At 41.1% G+C, this 19,200-nt stretch overlaps 1 protein-coding gene across 2 annotated transcripts in view; it reads left to right on the top strand.

Annotated features, from left to right (window-relative positions):
- The first annotated feature begins 340 nt into the window (after positions 1-340).
- SRRM4 (serine/arginine repetitive matrix 4) overlaps positions 341-19,200 on the top strand; it is a 255,499-nt gene continuing 236,639 nt past the window's right edge. For both annotated transcript variants that reach the window (XM_073559475.1, XM_073559466.1), the window contains exon 1: positions 341-936. In XM_073559475.1, coding sequence (XP_073415576.1) covers positions 806-936 — 131 coding nt within the window. In that variant the 5' untranslated portion in view covers positions 341-805. The remainder of the gene's footprint in view (positions 937-19,200) is intronic.

The raw sequence follows: 19,200 nt of genomic DNA, 5'->3' as shown, positions 1-19,200 counted from the left end.
GGTTACTGCAATGCACAGACAGACTGCAGGTCTCCCTTTGATGAAAGCGAAGTCTATTAGAAAGGGGGAGTTTGCGGTGCAGTTTTTTCCTTGAATAGGTCTCTAGTGCTCCACACCCTCCTGTGCTCCAAGAATTATTCTGGGTCATTGCAAATCTGAACCGTAGACCATTATGCTAGGCACACGCTTGCCCTGGAGGCTTTTATTATGCAGATAGGTCAGTCCTGGGAAGCAAGCACTTGTCTTTTTTTCTGATACAAAAGGAGGGAGTGTGTCAGTGGGTGGAGGTGGGATAAAGGAATCATGGGGTGGGTAAAGGACTGCCAGCCCTTGTAGAAACGTCACAGATGAAGAGAAGACAAAACAAGAGCCCAGACTTCCCTACACATGCATGCATATTGACACACACACCTGTCACCCTCCCTGCCCATCCAATCCTGCAGAAGAGGAGGGATGAGGTGATTCTGGTCTTATGCTCCTCATACTTCTTCCACTGCTTTGAAACTGTACAGGGAGTGGGATCTAATAGGAGAAGGCACTGTAGTTTGACATTGCCTGGAATCACAGCCTGGTCCATAGCAGAAGGCACTGTAGTTTGGCATTGCCTGGAATCATAGCCTGGTCCAGACATTTGGCCAAAGGGAGGAGGTGAAGAAAGCAGAGTCCTCCTCCCCTCCAGCAGCCCTGCCTGCCTGTGGCTGAGCGCAGTCAGTACTTTCAGCATTTGGACAGCTCCTGTGCTCTTCTCACTGGGTGGTGGGGTTGGCAGCAGAACATCTGTCCTGCTCTTCACTCTCCAGTGACTATGGCCAGCATCCAGCAAGGGGAAAAACAGCTTTTTGAGAAGTTCTGGATGGGGACTTTTAAAGCAGTGGCCACTCCAAGGAGAGAAAGCATCATCGTCGCCAGCATCACTTCTCGGAAGCCACTCTCAAGGTAGGTCTATTAGGAATAGTAGTAGTTGGGCTGGAGCTTCCTACAGTGGGTATCAGGGTTGCCAGTCGTTCAGAAATTCCAAGACAGTCAGTAAAAATGAATCACTTTTTTGCACTGTAAATAAAATGTGAGGCACTCATGGTTTTTTGAAGCTAAAGAAATTTGTACAGATTTTTTTGATTTGTTATCCTCATTATACAGTTTACAGTGAATGCAGCTGATGTCTTCTTATTAGAATTATGGACTGTAGACATGTATCACTCATAATCATAATGATGATTCCAATGTGATTGTAAAAAATATTTTCTGTCCGTGATATTTTTGATAAGCTGTCCAGAAAAAATAAAAAGTCAAGTTAGTGGGTATACTGTCTATGATGTTATAAATGGTTGTAAATGTTATAGATTGTGACGCTAAGAATGTATAGTATACAATGTCTCTATGGGGAAGGAATGGTGTGTCTATGTGTATCAGATTTAGTATTATTCCCCCACAGGGAGGACCCTCACACTGAGGAACCAGCTCCTTTCTCTCTGTGTCAGTTTCTTTGTCCAAACTAGAGCTAGCTGTACGCATAGCCTTCCCTATGTGGCAGGAGCAGCAGCCCTGATCGCAGTGAGTGCTGTTCCTATTTTCACAGCGAGTAACAGGATCACTTCTGGGAACATTTACAACACTTTGAGATTAAAGTTTTAATGAGAGTTTTGCGTGTGCATGGAAATCATACATACAAGCTAGTATATGCAAGTAAAGATGAATAGGTTCTTCACAGGTTCTCTGTAGATACTGAAATCTTAAACTTGGTGAATTAATTTGACCATATTCAATAAGTGAGCCACTAATCAACAATTCTCTGTCCTAATGAGTCTTCTGATATATTCCAAATCCTAAACCTGGGAAATAGCCAGAAATCATATTTCATGGACTTTTCTTTAAATAAGTAATAATCAGTGTGCATCCTAAATATCCTAAGTCATTAATGTATCCTGTGAAGAATGACGTGCAAAAAACATATAAAAATAGCAGTCGCTGATGTTAGTGCAGACCGCTACCGCCTGAAAGAATGCAACAAGATAGTTCATTTATTTAGCAGAAAATCTCACATATACACTGCGTGACAATGAAAATGCCATTTTTTCATGTTACTTAAGGCAGGTTTTCAGCACGTATTCTGTTGCTGACAGTCGTATGTTATCTGGTGTAATTTCGCGTTCCTGCTAATATAACGCAGCCCTTCTTTCTATGTGTCTGTATGCCTAGATTGTGCTGAGCTTGTGCCTTAAATTTGCTTTGTGACTGCCTTCTATATGTGCACTGGTGCAGCTGGAGCTACTACTGAGTTAGCATATTGGGTAGCAATGAATTATTGAAATCAAATGCATGTCTCTCTTTGCACAGTGCTCATTACTTTCTTTTGTGTTTGCATTTTCAATGAAGCAAGCAATTTTGTTTCAGTCCTCTCTCCATCACCCTAAATCAGGTCTTGAACTGTGTAATGAAATGTAAACCATTTTGTTAATAATAGGAAAATATTTACAGTATTCTGAGTTCATCTTAGCTCCGAAATAAAGGTTCCAAGACAATTCTGACTTGTAACTTTCTGCATTCATGGTAATTCGCTATTAATAGGCAAGCACCCGGATTAGTGGGGATGAATATAAGAACTTTAAGTCTTACAAACAAGAACCTTGAAATAAAATTGACGCAATATCTTGTACTTTTTGACCAAACTTTAAGGCATTAAAACCATCCTAGTACAACATCTACGGTACTTAGGATCCTGTGCTGCACTTTAGCTTTTTACGTTGCCTTCCAATGGAGTTGTGGGTCTATTGTTCATTACAATAGCACATACCTTACCATAAAAACTTTCATTTTTGAGGTAGGGTAGTCTTGTATTAAAAAGTTAAGATTTAGTGTGAAAGGATGTATTCCTTTAATTCAACCTCCTTTGGTGAGCATAACGCATCCATCATGGCATAAAGTTAACACGCAATAAAATATATATTTCATTACTCCATTGACAATATAGATGAGAGTTTCCAATGAGAAAATTAGGCGAGGTGAAAAGGTCAAATATTCTAAAATCTTCCACTTCATGCTCAGAATTATAGATCACCGCTGATCCGAACAGCAGTTTGGGCACCCAAGAGCTATGACTGTGAATCGATCCATGGTGACCTTTTTTCTTCCTTTAACACTGGAAAATGTAATTACATACTTTGCAACCAGTAAGTCTTGCACATTCTGTTATGTGATTATACTACTGATTAGCTAGCTCTATAGACGTTGCTGCTGGTGAACACCCAATCGAAAAGATTCATCCCCTATAATGATTTAAGCCAGTGGATGCCACATACTAACCAAATTGTTAAATTCCATCCTCTATGCCAATAACATGGTGCGTACGATGTGGCAAACTGAACATGTACCCCCAATCTACAGCTCGAGAAGCAGTGTATTGTGATGGGAACAGAACCTGCCCCATCTTTTCTTTAATTCTAAAGCAAATATTAAATCTGACCATTAATGATTACCTGAAAGTGGGCACAAATTGCTCAGGCTTTCTTCCATTATAATACGCACTTGCATTAACAATCATTAGCACAGTATGAAATAATTGGGCAGGGTATTAAACAACAATAATGCTTCCAAAGCACTGCTGGAAAGGAAGATATGATTAGTTAAATATAACTTTTATATGAAAGACATTTGTAAGTGTAAAAGACTGGACCTAAATCATTGCCTTTACTTTCATAAGCTTCAGAAAATAAGACGTGTTTGTTGGCTGACACAAGGTAAGGTTTTAAAACTAGAGACAGGGTAGGACCGTCCTGGTGGGGTACACCTTGTCCTGAGGGGGATGGCTTTTTTATGCTTTTTTGATAAAAATAGTATTAACTAAATACCCAATGGTATCTATATGTACTATGAACTACTACAGCTTATTTGCTCATTTTGCTTTTTTTTTCTTGGCTTTAGTCACTATAGTAGATGAAGTCATTAAATTCTCTGCAGCTGTACAGTGTAGTTCCACTACCTGTACAACTCTTATCAGAAGTATTTCTCTTGGGGTAAAAAGGTTCACTAACAATTGTGAATGTAAAATGTAGGTCTCTGAAACTTTTACATTAGCTTTCAGTTTCTGTAATCTCAGTGCAAGATGACCTGAAAGAGGTAACATACTCATCCACGCTCCAGTAAATCAAGTATAGTGCATGGCAATGTTATGTGCTTGTGGTAGAGGACAAAGTAAAACAAAATGAGCTGTGGATGCAGAAGGCAATGCATCATATTGCTGGATTGTAGTAAATGTATGTAAGGAAAATAGGTAAATGCATTAAAAACAGATCAATATATTCAATTGCTGCTAAATGTACAAGGCAGAGTCAGGGAAGGCTTTATTTCATCCAGGCAAATACAGTGGGGCAAAAAAGTATTTAGTCAGTCAGCAATAGTGCAAGTTCCACCACTTAAAAAGATGAGAGGCGTCTGTAATTTACATCATAGGTAGACCTCAACTATGGGAGACAAACTGAGAAAAAAAAATCCAGAAAATCACATTGTCTGTTTTTTTTTCATTTTATTTGCATATTATGGTGGAAAATAAGTATTTGGTCAGAAACAAGCAATCAAGATTTCTGGCTCTCACAGACCTGTAACTTCTTCTTTAAGAGTCTCCTCTTTCCTCCACTCATTACCTGTAGTAATGGCACCTGTTTAAACTTGTTATCAGTATAAAAAGACACCTGTGCACACCCTCAAACTGTCTGACTCCAAACTCCACTATGGTGAAGACCAAAGAGCTGTCAAAGGACACCAGAAACAAAATTGTAGCCCTGCACCAGGCTGGGAAGACTGAATCTGCAATAGCCAACCAGCTTGGAGTGAAGAAATCAACTGTGGGAGCAATAATTAGAAAATGGAAGACATACAAGACCACTGATAATCTCCCTCGATCTGGTGCTCCACGCAAAATCCCACCCCGTGGGGTCAGAATGATCACAAGAACGGTGAGCAAAAATCCCAGACCCACGCGGGGGGACCTAGTGAATGAACTGCAGAGAGCTGGGACCAATGTAACAAGGCCTACCATAAGTAACACACTACGCCACCATGGACTCAGATCCTGCAGTGCCAGATGTGTCCCACTGCTTAAGCCTGTACATGTCCAGGCCCGTCTGAAGTTTGCTAGAGAGCATTTGGATGATCCAGAGGGGTTTTGGGAGAATGTCCTATGGTCTGATGAAACCAAACTGGAACTGTTTGGTAGAAACACAACTTGTCGTGTTTGGAGGAAAAAGAATACTGAGTTGCATCCATCAAATACCATACCTACTGTAAAGCATGGTGGTGGAAACATCATGCTTTGGGGCTGTTTCTCTGCAAAGGGGCCAGGACGACTGATCCGGGTACATGAAAGAATGAATGGGGCCATGTATCGTGAGATTTTGAGTGCAAATCTCCTTCCATCAGCAAGGGCATTGCAGATGAAACGTGGCTGGGTCTTTCAACATGACAATGATCCAAAGCACACCGCCAGAGCAACGAAGGAGTGGCTTCGTAAGAAGCATTTCAAGGTCCTGGAGTGGCCTAGCCAGTCTCCAGATCTCAACCCTATAGAAAACCTTTGGAGGGAGTTGAAAGTCCGTGTTGCCAAGCGAAAAGCCAAAAACATCACTGCTCTAGAGGAGATCTGCATGGAGGAATGGGCCAACATACCAACAACAGTGTGTGGCAACCTTGTGAAGACTTACAGAAAACGTTTGACCTCTGTCATTGCCAACAAAGGATATATCACAAAGTATTGAGATGAAATTTTGTTTCTGACCAAATACTTATTTTCCACCATAATATGCAAATAAAATGAAAAAAAAACAGACAATGTGATTTTCTGGATTTTTTTTTCTCAGTTTGTCTCCCATAGTTGAGGTCTACCTATGATGTAAATTACAGACGCCTCTCATCTTTTTAAGTGATGGAACTTGCACTATTGCTGACTGACTAAATACTTTTTTGCCCCACTGTATAATGTTTGTTGCCTCTTTTCTCTGTATCTAAATACCCTGGCCAAGGCAAAGTGTGTTGTTGGCCTCCATACTCGCCATAAACACACTGGGCATATGCCTCAATCTACACTAGGAGCTATAACGCAGAATTTAAACATCAATAATTGTGCCAATCAAATGGTCATGTTGATAACTGATTTTGCAAAAATGGCAAAAGAAAGCAGGGTTCTTCACATCCGAGAAAATAATAAAAGACCAGCTATTCAAGATCGTGGAGGTTTCTTTTAAATTACTGGTTACAAGCTAGTGATCATAGTAATTGGTTTGGAAAGTTTGTCAGTTCTGATTATGATTCCATTTAGTTCTCATCCTTATAACCCCTGGCATGTAGTGATTACTGCTACTATCCGACATTCTCAGCTGCATCATAACAATGATCATTTGAACATGTTACATGTGAATGAAGCCCAGTTCTTACCCATAGGAGACCATACACAACTGTTTTAACAGGTTCCAACATGATCAAAGGCATTCTACATTAAGGTGCTCCATAAAACTTCTGTATATATTTTGGCTTCAATAAAATAACTCCTTGAATAATCCTATTAAGTTTTGTTTGGAAGGTGAAATCCATTGGTCAGGTTCTCAATCTGTTACCAAACATCCTAATCTGTATTACAGGTACTATCAATCGGTGGTACTTACACAGCTCTCATGCTGTGCATAGAGTATGATAATATAGGAGTACTTGTAAAACCTCTTTATGATTAGGGGCTACCTGGTCTAAAAACATCACCCATGGTTCTGAAAGAACTCAAGAGTCTTTTGAGATTAATGGATACTCATTGATTTTAATTGAAGATCTATTTAGAGGGACCATCAGTAAACAAACGTTCTTAGGAACACTTGGTCTCAAAAATCTCCCCATCTAAACAGGCTGACAATCATCCACCCAATGAGCAAAATGCATGTTCAACCAGTGTGACAATTTTTAAGCAAACTTAAAATCATTGCTATCAACAGTACATCACCCTGTGTAAACAGGTGATGTTCTACCAATAAAATTATGTTGTATGCACACAAAATGATCATATTAATTATCATTTTGTGTGCATAGAATGTTCATAGGCCCATCAAAACCGACCACTAAATCATCTAACAGGCTACTAAACTATCATGGGTCATTTAACAGCTGTGGCAAGCTTGCACAAATATTTCTTTATACTCCAGTTTTCGAAGCAGATCACCTTGGGTAGTGACCACTCAACAGTCATTGACTGTGTCCTGAAAATTCTAAAAAGAGCTGTCCAAAATAGACGACCCCTTTTAAAGTGCACCTGTCACCTGTTTTGGACGCTATGAGATGCAGCCACTGCCTTTCAGGGCTTATCTACAGCATTAAATAATGCTGTAGATAAGCCCCTGATGTGAAATGAAAGATAAGAAAAATAAGTTTTATTATACTCACCCAGGGGGGCGGTCCAGTGTGGTTTGGTCTGATGGGTGTCGCAGGTCCAGGTCCGACGCCTCCCATCTTCTTGCGATGCCACCCTCCTGTTGCTTCATCACTCCTGGCATCGCACTTCTGTGCAGGCGTACTTCTCTGTCCTGTTGAGGGCAGAGCAAAGTACTGCAGTGCGCAGGCACTGGGCCTCTCTGACCTTTCCCAGCACCTGTGTAAGAATAAGGACCGGAACACAGGTACCTGGTCTTTGGCGGGTCAGGAACTGTTGGGGCTGTCTCCTCTGTTGTTCGGGGGAAAGCTAATGAGACCGGACAAACCAACACATCCTGGTGTATGGGGTGTGACTAAGTGGCTGCAGCCACAGCGCAAGCGGAAGTACATAGTTTTGGCAGGAAGAGACTGTGCACGGCAGGCAGAAGTGAGTGCTCTGGCCCTCAAGTCCTGTCAGAGAGCAGATCTGCACCTGCAGATCACCATGGTGACTAGCAGCATCCACCAGAAGAGACGTGCAGGACGCCCGTTAGTCACCCTGAAGGGAGGTGCCAAACTCTCCGGCTCCTGAGTACCATGCACTCATCACTTGAGAGAGACTCAGTGTGGAACCATAACCTGTGCCCTGATTCCCCCATTTACGTCCACCGGTCTACGTTGAACCCGAAGAGCATTGAGATGTATACCCTCTTGGCTGTATTAGTAAATGGACTAAAGACTCAGTGGGAGATACCAGAAGCCAACCGCTGCCGCTAGAAGACGGATCCTCATTACCCAAAGGACTTAATCCGATCAGCATCGCGCCTGCCGTTGTGGGCGCTATCGTCGGTTCAGCAACATCCACGACCCGAGAACTAACCTACACAATAAGTCAACCGAGAGAATTCCTGTTGTTATAGTCACTGCTATTTGCCCCCCATTATATACCCTGCATTTAATCACCTGTTCCCACCTTAAAATTGCTTTATCTCCCTGCGTGGTGTATTCCCCTGTTAATTAAATCCTTTAACCCTTGCTCTGCCTCTGCTGCCTCACTGCATCTCGCAACCTGCTCACACCGGCGCACTGCAGTACTTTGCTCTGCCCTCAACAGGGCAGAAAACTATGCAGAAGTGAGATGCCAGGAGCGAAGAAGCAAGCAGGAGGGCGGCGTTGCAAAAAGATGGGAGGCGTTAGAGCTGGACCTGCGACACCCTTTGGACCGGACCGCTCCGGTCGGCACCCTGGGTGAGTATAATAAAACTTATTTTTCTTATCTTTCAGGTCAGACCAAGGGGCTTATATACAGCATTATAGAATGCTGTAGATAAGCCCAGAAAGGCGGTGACCGTATCTTATAGCGGCCAAAACAGATGACAGGTTCCCTTTAAGCATCCAAGGTAAAATTATATATCTTTAATTGCCATATCATTCCATAACTTTTCTTTTTAAATTGTTTGCCAGTCCCCGTTAATGTCATAGAGAGAAGAAACTGAAGTGACTATCTTTTAGAGCATTAATATATAAATAATAAATCTCTTCGTCTACCGATATAGACAAAATATATAAAACAGACAGACATGTTGAGAAGGAAAATGACAGGTACAATGACTGTGTGGGAGAGACATCACTCTGTAAAAAGATGAGAAATTGGGAATATAAAGCAGGATGTGTTTGTCAGTCAAAGATTGAAATTAGGAGGAATAGTGACTGAGAAATATGAAATAGGCAGACAGGGTATAAACAAACAAAAAACATATATGGGGTATACATGAGAGGCAGCTGCGGAAGGTGGGAGGACGAAAAGCCCTGAAGACAGGGAGATTTCCTTGGACTAAAATAACATGAAGTAATTAAACCCTGCGAGAGGAGAATAATTCAGAACCCATTTGTGTTACGGACGTATTCTATTCAGCAGTTATTACATGTTATGTACATCCTCTGCTTATACTGCAGGATTATGACCTTCATAGTATAACTAGCCTTCTATCATCCATTGTCTTGAGACCATCCATTCTAAAACTAGTTAGCAATTAATTTGTTGTTTGACCTCTACAGCTCTTGAATAATTCTGGGATTTTTCAGATCAATATCTGCAGCTTGGTGACTTCTTTGTCAGAGAACACTTCCTGCAGCAGATTGAATATGTTGGCCATTTTCTTCACAATAGATGGCTATTCCACAGCCAGGTTTATTGCTGATGCTGTTGGGCTTCTCACAGGAATTGAAAGCAATAAAGGGTTTGCAATTATGGCTGCACAATCCTTCCATTGAGGAAATGTATACTAGTAGACAACATATATATTTTCCATTATGGGCATCAGTATGCTTCTTTACACTGGAAATGTAAAAGAGAAAAAATGTTAAACTATGAAACACCTGTCCTAGATTATGCAATTTCTTAAGTTCTTTAGGCATTTTGGTTATAGGATTGTACTTTCAGGAGGTTCACGGTAGCAGTCGCATCCAGGGCCTATAGGTATAATGTGGATAAAAAGCACTTATGCCATAGCTAAGAAAAAACGGTATTATGGCACATGATACTTTGGGCCCTGGGTAAGATTTTGTATCCTGAGATGCATGGTGCAAAATGGTCAGGTGATATTATATTGAAGACACTTCTGGCTGTTTATGGGCTATCTCATTCACAAGATTAACATCCAGTTGCCAAAACAGCATCTTGCATATTATAGGGATTTTTAAGGGTCAATAGATCATCAATATCAGATTGTGGAAGTCCAAAACTTGGCTCTCCCATTTATCAGCGGATTTATTTAATTTATTTATTTTACTCATTTATATAGCACCAATAATTCCACAGCACTTTACAGACATTATTGGCACTGTCCCGGATGGAGCTCATGATCTAAATTCCCTATCAGTATGTCTTTGGAATGTGGGCGGAAACCGGAGCACCCGGAGGAAACCTACGCAAACACAGGGAGAACATAAAAACTCCTTGCAGATGTTGTCCTTGGTGGGGTTTGAACCCAGGACCCCAGCACTGCAATGCTAACAACTGAGTCACCGTGCTGCCCAAAGTACAGAGCAGCAAGGCTCCATACACTCTGTAGTGGCCATTCTTGGGTGCCCAAGCTCACCTCTCATTCATTTCAATAGCAGCTGATCTGCAGTACCTGAGAGCAGCCACTACATAGTATATGGACCTATGGTTTCAGACTTCCACGGATCTCATAATGATGATATTTCCTAAGGATATATCATCTATATATGTCCTGGACAACCCGATTAATTCAACATCATAACCACAATTTGCTCTCTTTGCTGTGTTATTTTTCCACCACATAAAGCATGGAGTATGTAATATATCGTTGTAACTATGTTGCGCAACATTCCTCATTGTTGATTTCCCTAGGGTGCAGTGTAATGTCCATTTATACAACTGCCCACACATTTCATTACTCAGCTCCATGTATCAGTTTCATAAGGCCTGCTCCTGGCTGACTAAGATTGGATGAAGCTATGAGTAAATATTACTTGCAATTATATCATTTCTTCAGGGAGCCGTGAAGACTACAATAAAGATGTATGCTGGATATTCCTTATAATATGAATTGACAATGTCAGTATACTTTGGTATTAGGAAATTGCACAAACCATTTTAGCATCGAACTTGTATGCTTTTTTTTGCTACTTTTGTGCCTATTGATTTATGCACCCCAGCAACTGATTTATTTTGCATTGCTCAGATACTAGTTGCACAGATAGCATGAAAACCAACTTAGATTCTCACTATCAAATCTAAACATGTGAGAAGATTTGTATGTAAAGCCATACTGCAGCTAGAAAAAAAAGATAATCGGATAAAAAGAGATGTAGAAGAATATCAATACATGCACAAATTCTTATAGGTCAGCAAACGTTGAAACCTGGGAGGAAAGAAACATTCACACTGTTACTAAAATGGGAAGGGTAACAATACCATAAGTGTCACACTCATTACTCCAGGTCACCTTACAAAAGTCATTATGTACAGGGTTGGACTGGTCCACCAGAGAACCGGAGAATCCTCCGGTGGGCCCTGACTTATTCAGGAGAGTTCATAGTGCAAACATTGCAGCTGTTAATGGCCCCTTGAGTGGGGGAGAAAGATGGGTCTTCAGGATCAAATCCTCGGGTGGGCCCCATGTTCTTCCGTCTGACACTGAATATGTATCACCCACACTGTAAAAATCCATTAGCATTCAATAACTCATCCAAAACTCCATTGTCATACTTTTTCGTCAACTTCAGGATAGAGGAATACGCTGACCATTTTTTATATTAACTGCACATTTAGGGTAAGCGATCAATAATATTTTAGTTGGAGAAATAACTCTACCCATAGCAATGTGTAGTCATATTGCAAGAATGTGTAGTAAATTAGACACCACTTAAATAAGACATAACTAAGTATAATTTCAGGCATAGTTATACTTCTAAATTATACTCCTAGCTAGAAATCCATTCTTCACCAGTGGACAGTACACTAGTACCAATCTTCGTCTACCAGTTGGTGGCCTGGAAAATAAAGTAGTGTGCCTGATGTCCTCTGCAGCATAGAAAGTGATGACAACCAAATACTTTGGATCCTATTGACAAGCAGCATCACAAAACCTCATTCAGCAGGCAAAGTTATGCGAAATTATTTGTTGTCCAAGCATATTCATATTCTAGATCAGACAAACTAGAGAAAATCACAATTTTGTAAATGATCCCAATATGTTTTAGTTTATTCCATACCTAAAACAGCAGAAGGATGCCTTTTATTTTTCAAAATTGATCATACAATGGTATAAAGATATGAGTCAGTTGAAAGTGCCCAGAAAGAGTCCAGTTAAGGAACTTGATGATTTACTATCAAACATCAATGCCAGGTAAAATATGTGGACGAGTCATTTACGGAACACCGTGGGCAGTAGGTCAGAACTTTGGACAGATACTAACATTTTTCAAACTCTTAATTGGTTGTCGGAACCATCTTTTTTCTTTCTTTGTGTCCTTGGCGTCTCCCCCTGTACCTAAAATTGTTTTAACTGTTTTTATTTATTTTTACATCTTATTATAGAATAATTTTTTAAATTATATTTTGTGCCATGCATAAATTGTACATTGTCCACTGCATTATTACAAATACACAGTTTCTAAGTACAGCAATAAAGCAAATCAGCACTTACATTATTTTCTTCATACCATCTCACATGCCTGCAGGTCACATCAGGAGTATAGCTATGAAAAGTATAGAGTAGCTGTCATTATTATTCACTAAATGCTCTGAAGGCAAAAAACAAACATACTTTCCATCAAGTAATTCTTATTTTACTTAAGATTATAAGTATAGAGAATCACAAGGATTTTGTTACTTAAGTATTTTATTATTCATAGTGAAATATATCCATCTTATAGCAAAAGTAACATATGGGGTGGTCATCAGTAGTTACCACTCCCAAATCCTGAGGGTGTTCAAAGTACCCAGCACCATAAAATATGATAAATAAATACTGCCAAAATATGGCAAATTTTAGGTGAGGGGAGACATTGTTGCAGATATGGCATTTTGGACTAAGAATGTTACTTTTTGCCTCTAGGTCAAATACTCATGTTCTTCTAGGACCTAAGGGCTTGCTTATACTACTGCATTAATGATCATATTACAACATTATACAGGATAAGAGAAGACAGAAAACCAAAATCTACTACAGCTCATAGGCTCTCAGTCATTGCAGCTGCTAATTCAGTGGAGTGTATGATAATAGCAGGAGTATGAGCACCCTGCCAGTCTTCTGAAAAAGAAGTGAAGCTTTAACATTGGAGTCATTTTTAAAAGGTAGAACTGGAAGGAATGCAAGAAGGTTGCATTCAGACTGTACATGAAACAACGATGAAATGCGTAAAGAACCGTAAAGATTTTCCAGTGGAAATAATCACATGAATATAAATAAAAAACTCAATAAAGCAAAAAGACGTAGGGGCAACCAAAAATAATAGTACAATATATAAATATATTTTATTAGATAAATATGTCCAATAAATACAAAAATGTTGGGAGAGATCAACTAAAAAAAGTACACAGCAGGAGGAATGATGGAATTATCCACAAAAGGATAACATAAAAGAGTGTGGAAAGCCCCATAGGTATAATAAATAATATAGGGCATGAAGAAATCCTATAAAGATGAAGCCTATTTAGTAATATGGCTTTCAAATATCACTAATACCTTGAGACCTAGTGAGCCAGTGGTAGAGCACAGAAGGAGGAGTAGGGAGAAGGGTGCACCAGTACCTGAACCTGTGTTTCACTGCACTGGGCTTCACGTTGGGCGAGGGAGAAGCAAGGTGCATAACAACGGGGAGAGGGAAGGGAAGTCCAAACACTAGGGAATGAGGGAGTGGAGACCCCTAGGCAGATTTAACAACACCCTGTCTCACCTGACGTCCCTAAATCGGTTCTGCACCTATCACCGATCAGGTGCATGTGTTGCAGCTATGTCACTGTCACAGTATATGCATGGAGAGCCTGTGTGTTGGGTTCTCCATGCATGTGCTGTGACTGTCACACAGCTGCGACACATGCAGCGACGGCGGGGAACAGCTGTTCAGCAGCGCGATCCAGGAAGCTGGGTTCCCGTTGTACCTTATTCGGCATGCGCTATATATATTCACTCAACTTTAATGTAGACTCGTTCTACATGTATTGACCTCCACTGAAGAAAATTGCAATTACACTGAAACTATACATTGTTGTGCGATGATATAGCCTGTTTTATCATATGTCATGAGTTGGGGGTTATACTGCAATTCTTAGGGCTGAAAGTCAAATACAGATACACCATACTCTGAGCACACATAAGGGAGTCTGCACTTTATTCAGGAGTGACATTGCAGTGTTATGAATTTCATAGTGCATTACTGTAAAATATAGCCAGGAATCTAAAGGAATATGCTCATTCATTAACTGTAGGCATATGATAGGAAACCTTGATGATTTATAAAGCATGTTGGCATGATACTGTGTGAAACATGCAAGATCTAAAAACACAACTCACCAGGACAAACAGTCTAGAAGATAGAGACAAGTAGATCACAGTTTGCGTATTCCCCTAGACAGGGCCATCTGGACTGCAGTCACTTTGCTACAAGCTGTGGGCTCTTATTGTTTCTGGTATCCAATTTCAGCAAAGCATTAGGACAATTGTTTGCTTCTCCGGCTAAATCCTCTTAGTTCTCCTGCTCCTTGTTATAGCTCCAGTTTGACTTAGCAATATGAAGTAGAGCTGCAGTAATGTAATCAATCATGCATGCTCCACGCTCCTGGTTTACCTGCTGTTGCATAATTTAAAATAGTTTAATAGATTTGCAATGCATCCTGTAAAATCCAAAAACAAAACATATTGGTGAATATACAATATATATTGCTTTCATTTACTTGTTTTCCTTGCTAGGCATCATGATTAGTGACATATATTCCACAACAGCACAGACCACATTATACTTTTGGAATGTCACCAAGACCCTAAAGGTGTTAGTCAAACTCCAGTCAGATGTGCCATGGTGAAAACAACAGCAATGCCATGGCTTCCCATGCACAGCTCATTAGTGATCAATTAAATGAGCGTTATTAGACACTGCACTGAACTTGTGATAGAACAAAGTTCTCATCCCTGCTGCAGTTTTCTTGCCTGTTGGGTTGATGAATTGATTGTCATACCGAGATGGAACAAATACAGGCTTCATGCAACTTCTGCTCGCTTACAGTGACTAATCATGGCTGGATAAATCTATGCATTTATGTAAATTCTCTAAATGAAAGGACTGTTTGTGCTTTCCTCATTGATGTACATGTCACAGTTTCACATTAGATCATCCATGCAGTCCATTATACAAAGCATTATAATCACCAGGTCTCTCAGGCAATATAAGTGCTTTCCACATCTTGGCGCAACATCTTAGCTCAGAGATTGACTATCATTTTCAAGTGTTGTATAATGCACCACAAAGCCATGTGAAGGTCAAATCCTAGTCACGTCCTAGTCATAACTGTATTAGCAAAGATTTTCCATAGCAACATTGAATTTAGACTACTTACTGTTGTGTCCTTATACATATAAAAATGTTCTACCGAAGTGGAGAAATGAACTAAATTATATGTTTTATAACTCATATTTTAAAGGGTTATTCCCATCTCTGCCTCTCCTGGCCAAGATAGAAGTAACTGCTTTTACCTCCATAGCCCTAAATACGGAGTTACAACCACAGCCAAGCGCATTTGTCCTTTGCTCAGAGACGTGAATGGGAATTACAGAAACAAAACAACGAAGCGAGCTATGCGGTAGGTAGAACGCCGAAAAGAAAAAGCTTGCTGTGCTATTTTTTTCTGTATCTTCCATTTACTGTATTTTTATGGGCGTTATGCAAAACGCGTAGATCATCTGTACTCGGCTGTTTTCGCAACCCCTGCCACTGGTGGTCGTGACCTACAGTAGAAGAAGCTATTTTCATCTCAGCCATGAAAGGCAGAGATCAGAATAATTATTTTGACTGATAGAAATTATTTTTGCATTTGAATGAAAAGTGAGATAAGGCACTCCTATACACTTTGCTTTAGGGTATGTGCAAACGTTCAGTAATTGGCAGCACTTTGGACGTAGTACATGTCCGCTGTGTCCAAATGCTGCAGGGTGCACAATAGTGCGAGCAGCCTCTTCTAACCTCAGCATATCAGTATCTCCCGTATTAGATCAGAAAGACAGGGTGGACAGCAGTGTGAGCAGTCTCTTCTAACCTCAGCATACTGGTATCTCCCGCATTAGATCAGAAAGACAGGGTGGACAGCAGTGTGAGTAGTCTCTTCTTATCTCAACACTCCTGATACCTCCAGAATTCTGTCAGTATCATAACACAGCAGCCATTTTAATATCATAGTGATTACCTCCCTAGACAAAATTAATGCAATTTGTAACTAAAGGTATTTAGGAATTTATTCATATTGACATTGTCACAAGGATACCGCGACAAAGAGAGGTCAGAAGATAGTGGCGTCTAGTTACACAAACCACTGCACGTATTAAATCTGCTTCACCTTCCTTGTAGAAGTGCAAGTATTGCTCAGTTATTGCAAGGGTTAATCAGGTCTGTCAATCTCCTGGAACTCTCAGTGGTTCTGTTGTTGCCACTCCTCTAAGGTATACATGTGTAGTAAGGTGGCCCAGCTTGGGGGTGGTCCCCTGTTTACCGCGAACAGACGTCACAGACACGAGACGAAGGCAGATTTCGGGTACAACAGGTCCGAGTTTATTGGCTGTCTTCCTGACGACCTCAGCAATACACCGCAGCACTTCCACAGCTCTCCGTATTCAGGCCCGGGTACCTACACCTTTCTTCTGTCGCAGTGACGTTTCTCACGGCTCTGTCACAGCGGCTGCCCAAGGCCTATCTGCCGCCAGCACTTCACCGGTCAGGGGTCGTCGTCAATTTGGTACCCTCCTGGGGCCTCATCTGTTCTGCGGTTCTTCGTGTCGGGGCCACCCCCCTGACTTCTTTTCTCCTCAGTCCCCTAGTTTAGCTCCCCACACTGTTCATACTCCTTCACTGACTCCTCTCCTACTGAGCTCCTCCCGGGACTGGAACTTTCTGGAACCTCCTGTCCTATTTATCACCTTCCTGGGTCCCTGTAACCCTGTCCCCCATGACTAACGGTTTCTAGAGCAATAAGCTGCTGTCAAGTCCTGTACTCACACTCCCCCCTGCCATCTTGTGGTCAAACCAAGGTACTGCACTCATTCTACACTTTTTCCCAGCTGTTTCCCTTCTGACATTACTAACATCTGTCTAAAGTGCACAAACCGTCCCTTCTTCCTTCTGACAATTCCGTTCGTCTGGTCACCTTCCCCACACATGTTCACCTCTTGCACTAGGGAATTGCTGGTGATCGCTTACAACTTCCTGGTTGGTGGCAAAGGAGAGTTCTGAATTAGTAGCAAAATACACTACTATGTTTCAGGCAGCCCCCAAATCTAAGAAGTATCATAGTCAGAAGCTTCCTTTCCTCTCCAACAGCTGCAGGAACCATTCCTTGCAACCAGAAAAAATTTAAAACCTGTCCATTTATAATGACCACGGACAAGATAAAGATCCCCAACTCACATCAGGACTACAAGATCACAGGTACTTTCAGCTGCATCATATCTAATGTGGTGTACCTAATTATTTGTACTAAATGTCCAACTGGGGGTCTGTATGTGGGGGAGACCGGGCAAAAACTGAGAACAAGGATGAATTCTCATCGCCACACAATAAAAGAAAAAAGAATAGATCTACCTGTGGCAAAACATTTTTGTATGCCTGATCACAGCAACATGGATATGAAATTACTTGTATTGAAAGGTAACTTCACATCTCAGAGAGACAAAAAAGTTTGGGAGTACAAGCTCATGATGACCTTTGACACTTTCAGTCCAGGAATGAACGTGTCGCATGGATTTATGTCTTTTTACATCAATTAAGGAATTTGCTCCTAAGACCTTTTGGGGGCATCGCATTACCAGACCCCAATCATAGGACAATAAAACCTTCACTGCTTATCTATGAACTGCTCTAACATTTATGGCCATAACTGCCTATCACTTCCCCATAATGATAGCTCTGCTTCACGTCACTTGTCTTATCTATTGCATTTTTTCTGTGCTGTGTTGTGCATAAATATGTGATTCTTCAGATTTTGTATTAGTCAATGCCTGATGAAGAGACCTGAGTAGTCTCGAAAGCTTGCAATTTGTTACCATCTTTTCAGTTAGCCATTAAAAGGTATCAACCACTGAGGACTCTCAATTCTGAATATTTTTCTATCTACTGGCTAACACGGTACAAAGATATACATCTTCCCTGTATCGAATTAGTAGCAGTCAGTTGGTGTAGTTTACTGGAGAAGTATGCAAGGAATTGGTATTGTGTGTTTATCCTAATCCTCTTTTCCATTTGCCCCTACTACTGTTCCCTTGTTTTCCACTGGGTTGATTTGTGAGTGTGTTTGTATATATTATAGCTTTCTTTTATCCTTGTCTGTTTCCCCTATCTGTAAAGTTTTGTGTTGACCTATGCACTTCTGACCCTTATCTTCCTGGGTGGGGGAGGAAACTGGTCAGCATGCATATAGTAGAATAGCAAGGTATGTGACCCCAGCATCTCCACAATCAGGTATAATCTGGGGAACAGGGATAGCCTAGGGTCCTCCTAGCTTGAGGGACAAATAAGTAGCCCATTACCCATGGAAATCTCACTACAGAATCGTGACAGACATTTTATATTTTTTTTGTTACCACTGGATATCCCCTTTAATACTTTGTGGTCACTGAAAACTGCCTGGAAAGTAACAGAATCTGTAACAGAATCTTCACATGCATTGTCACATAACTTCTGAGGCTTAAGGTACTGTCACACTTAGCGATGTACCAGCGATCCCGACCAGCGATATGACGCGGTCAGGATCGCTGGTACATCGCTAAGTGGTCGCTAGTGAGCTGCCACACAGGCAGATCTCACCAGCGACATCGCTGGGGATGGGGGTCGCTACTTACCTGTCACACCAGGCGATCCTGCGTCCTCCTGCCCGGCTCCACGCGTCGCTCGTCATCACAGCAGGAAGCGCCGCAGGAAGCGGACGACGAGAAACAGTCCTGAACGTTCTCATGCGATCAGCGATAACCAGCGGGGGAGCCGGTCGGAGGTAAGTATCAGACACAGCGATATCGCTATAACGTCACAAGTTATAGCGATATTGCTAGCGATATCTCTTAGTGTGACATGCCCTTTAGTGTTTGTGGT

Source organism: Dendrobates tinctorius, unplaced genomic scaffold (genome assembly GCF_039654945.1).
Source record: "Dendrobates tinctorius isolate UK_male_01 unplaced genomic scaffold, ASM3965494v1 ptg000003l, whole genome shotgun sequence".
In the NCBI taxonomy this organism is placed as follows: Eukaryota; Metazoa; Chordata; class Amphibia; order Anura; family Dendrobatidae; genus Dendrobates; species Dendrobates tinctorius.
The sequence above is the reverse complement of the archived record's forward strand: the minus strand, read 5'-3'. Positions and strand labels throughout refer to the sequence as shown.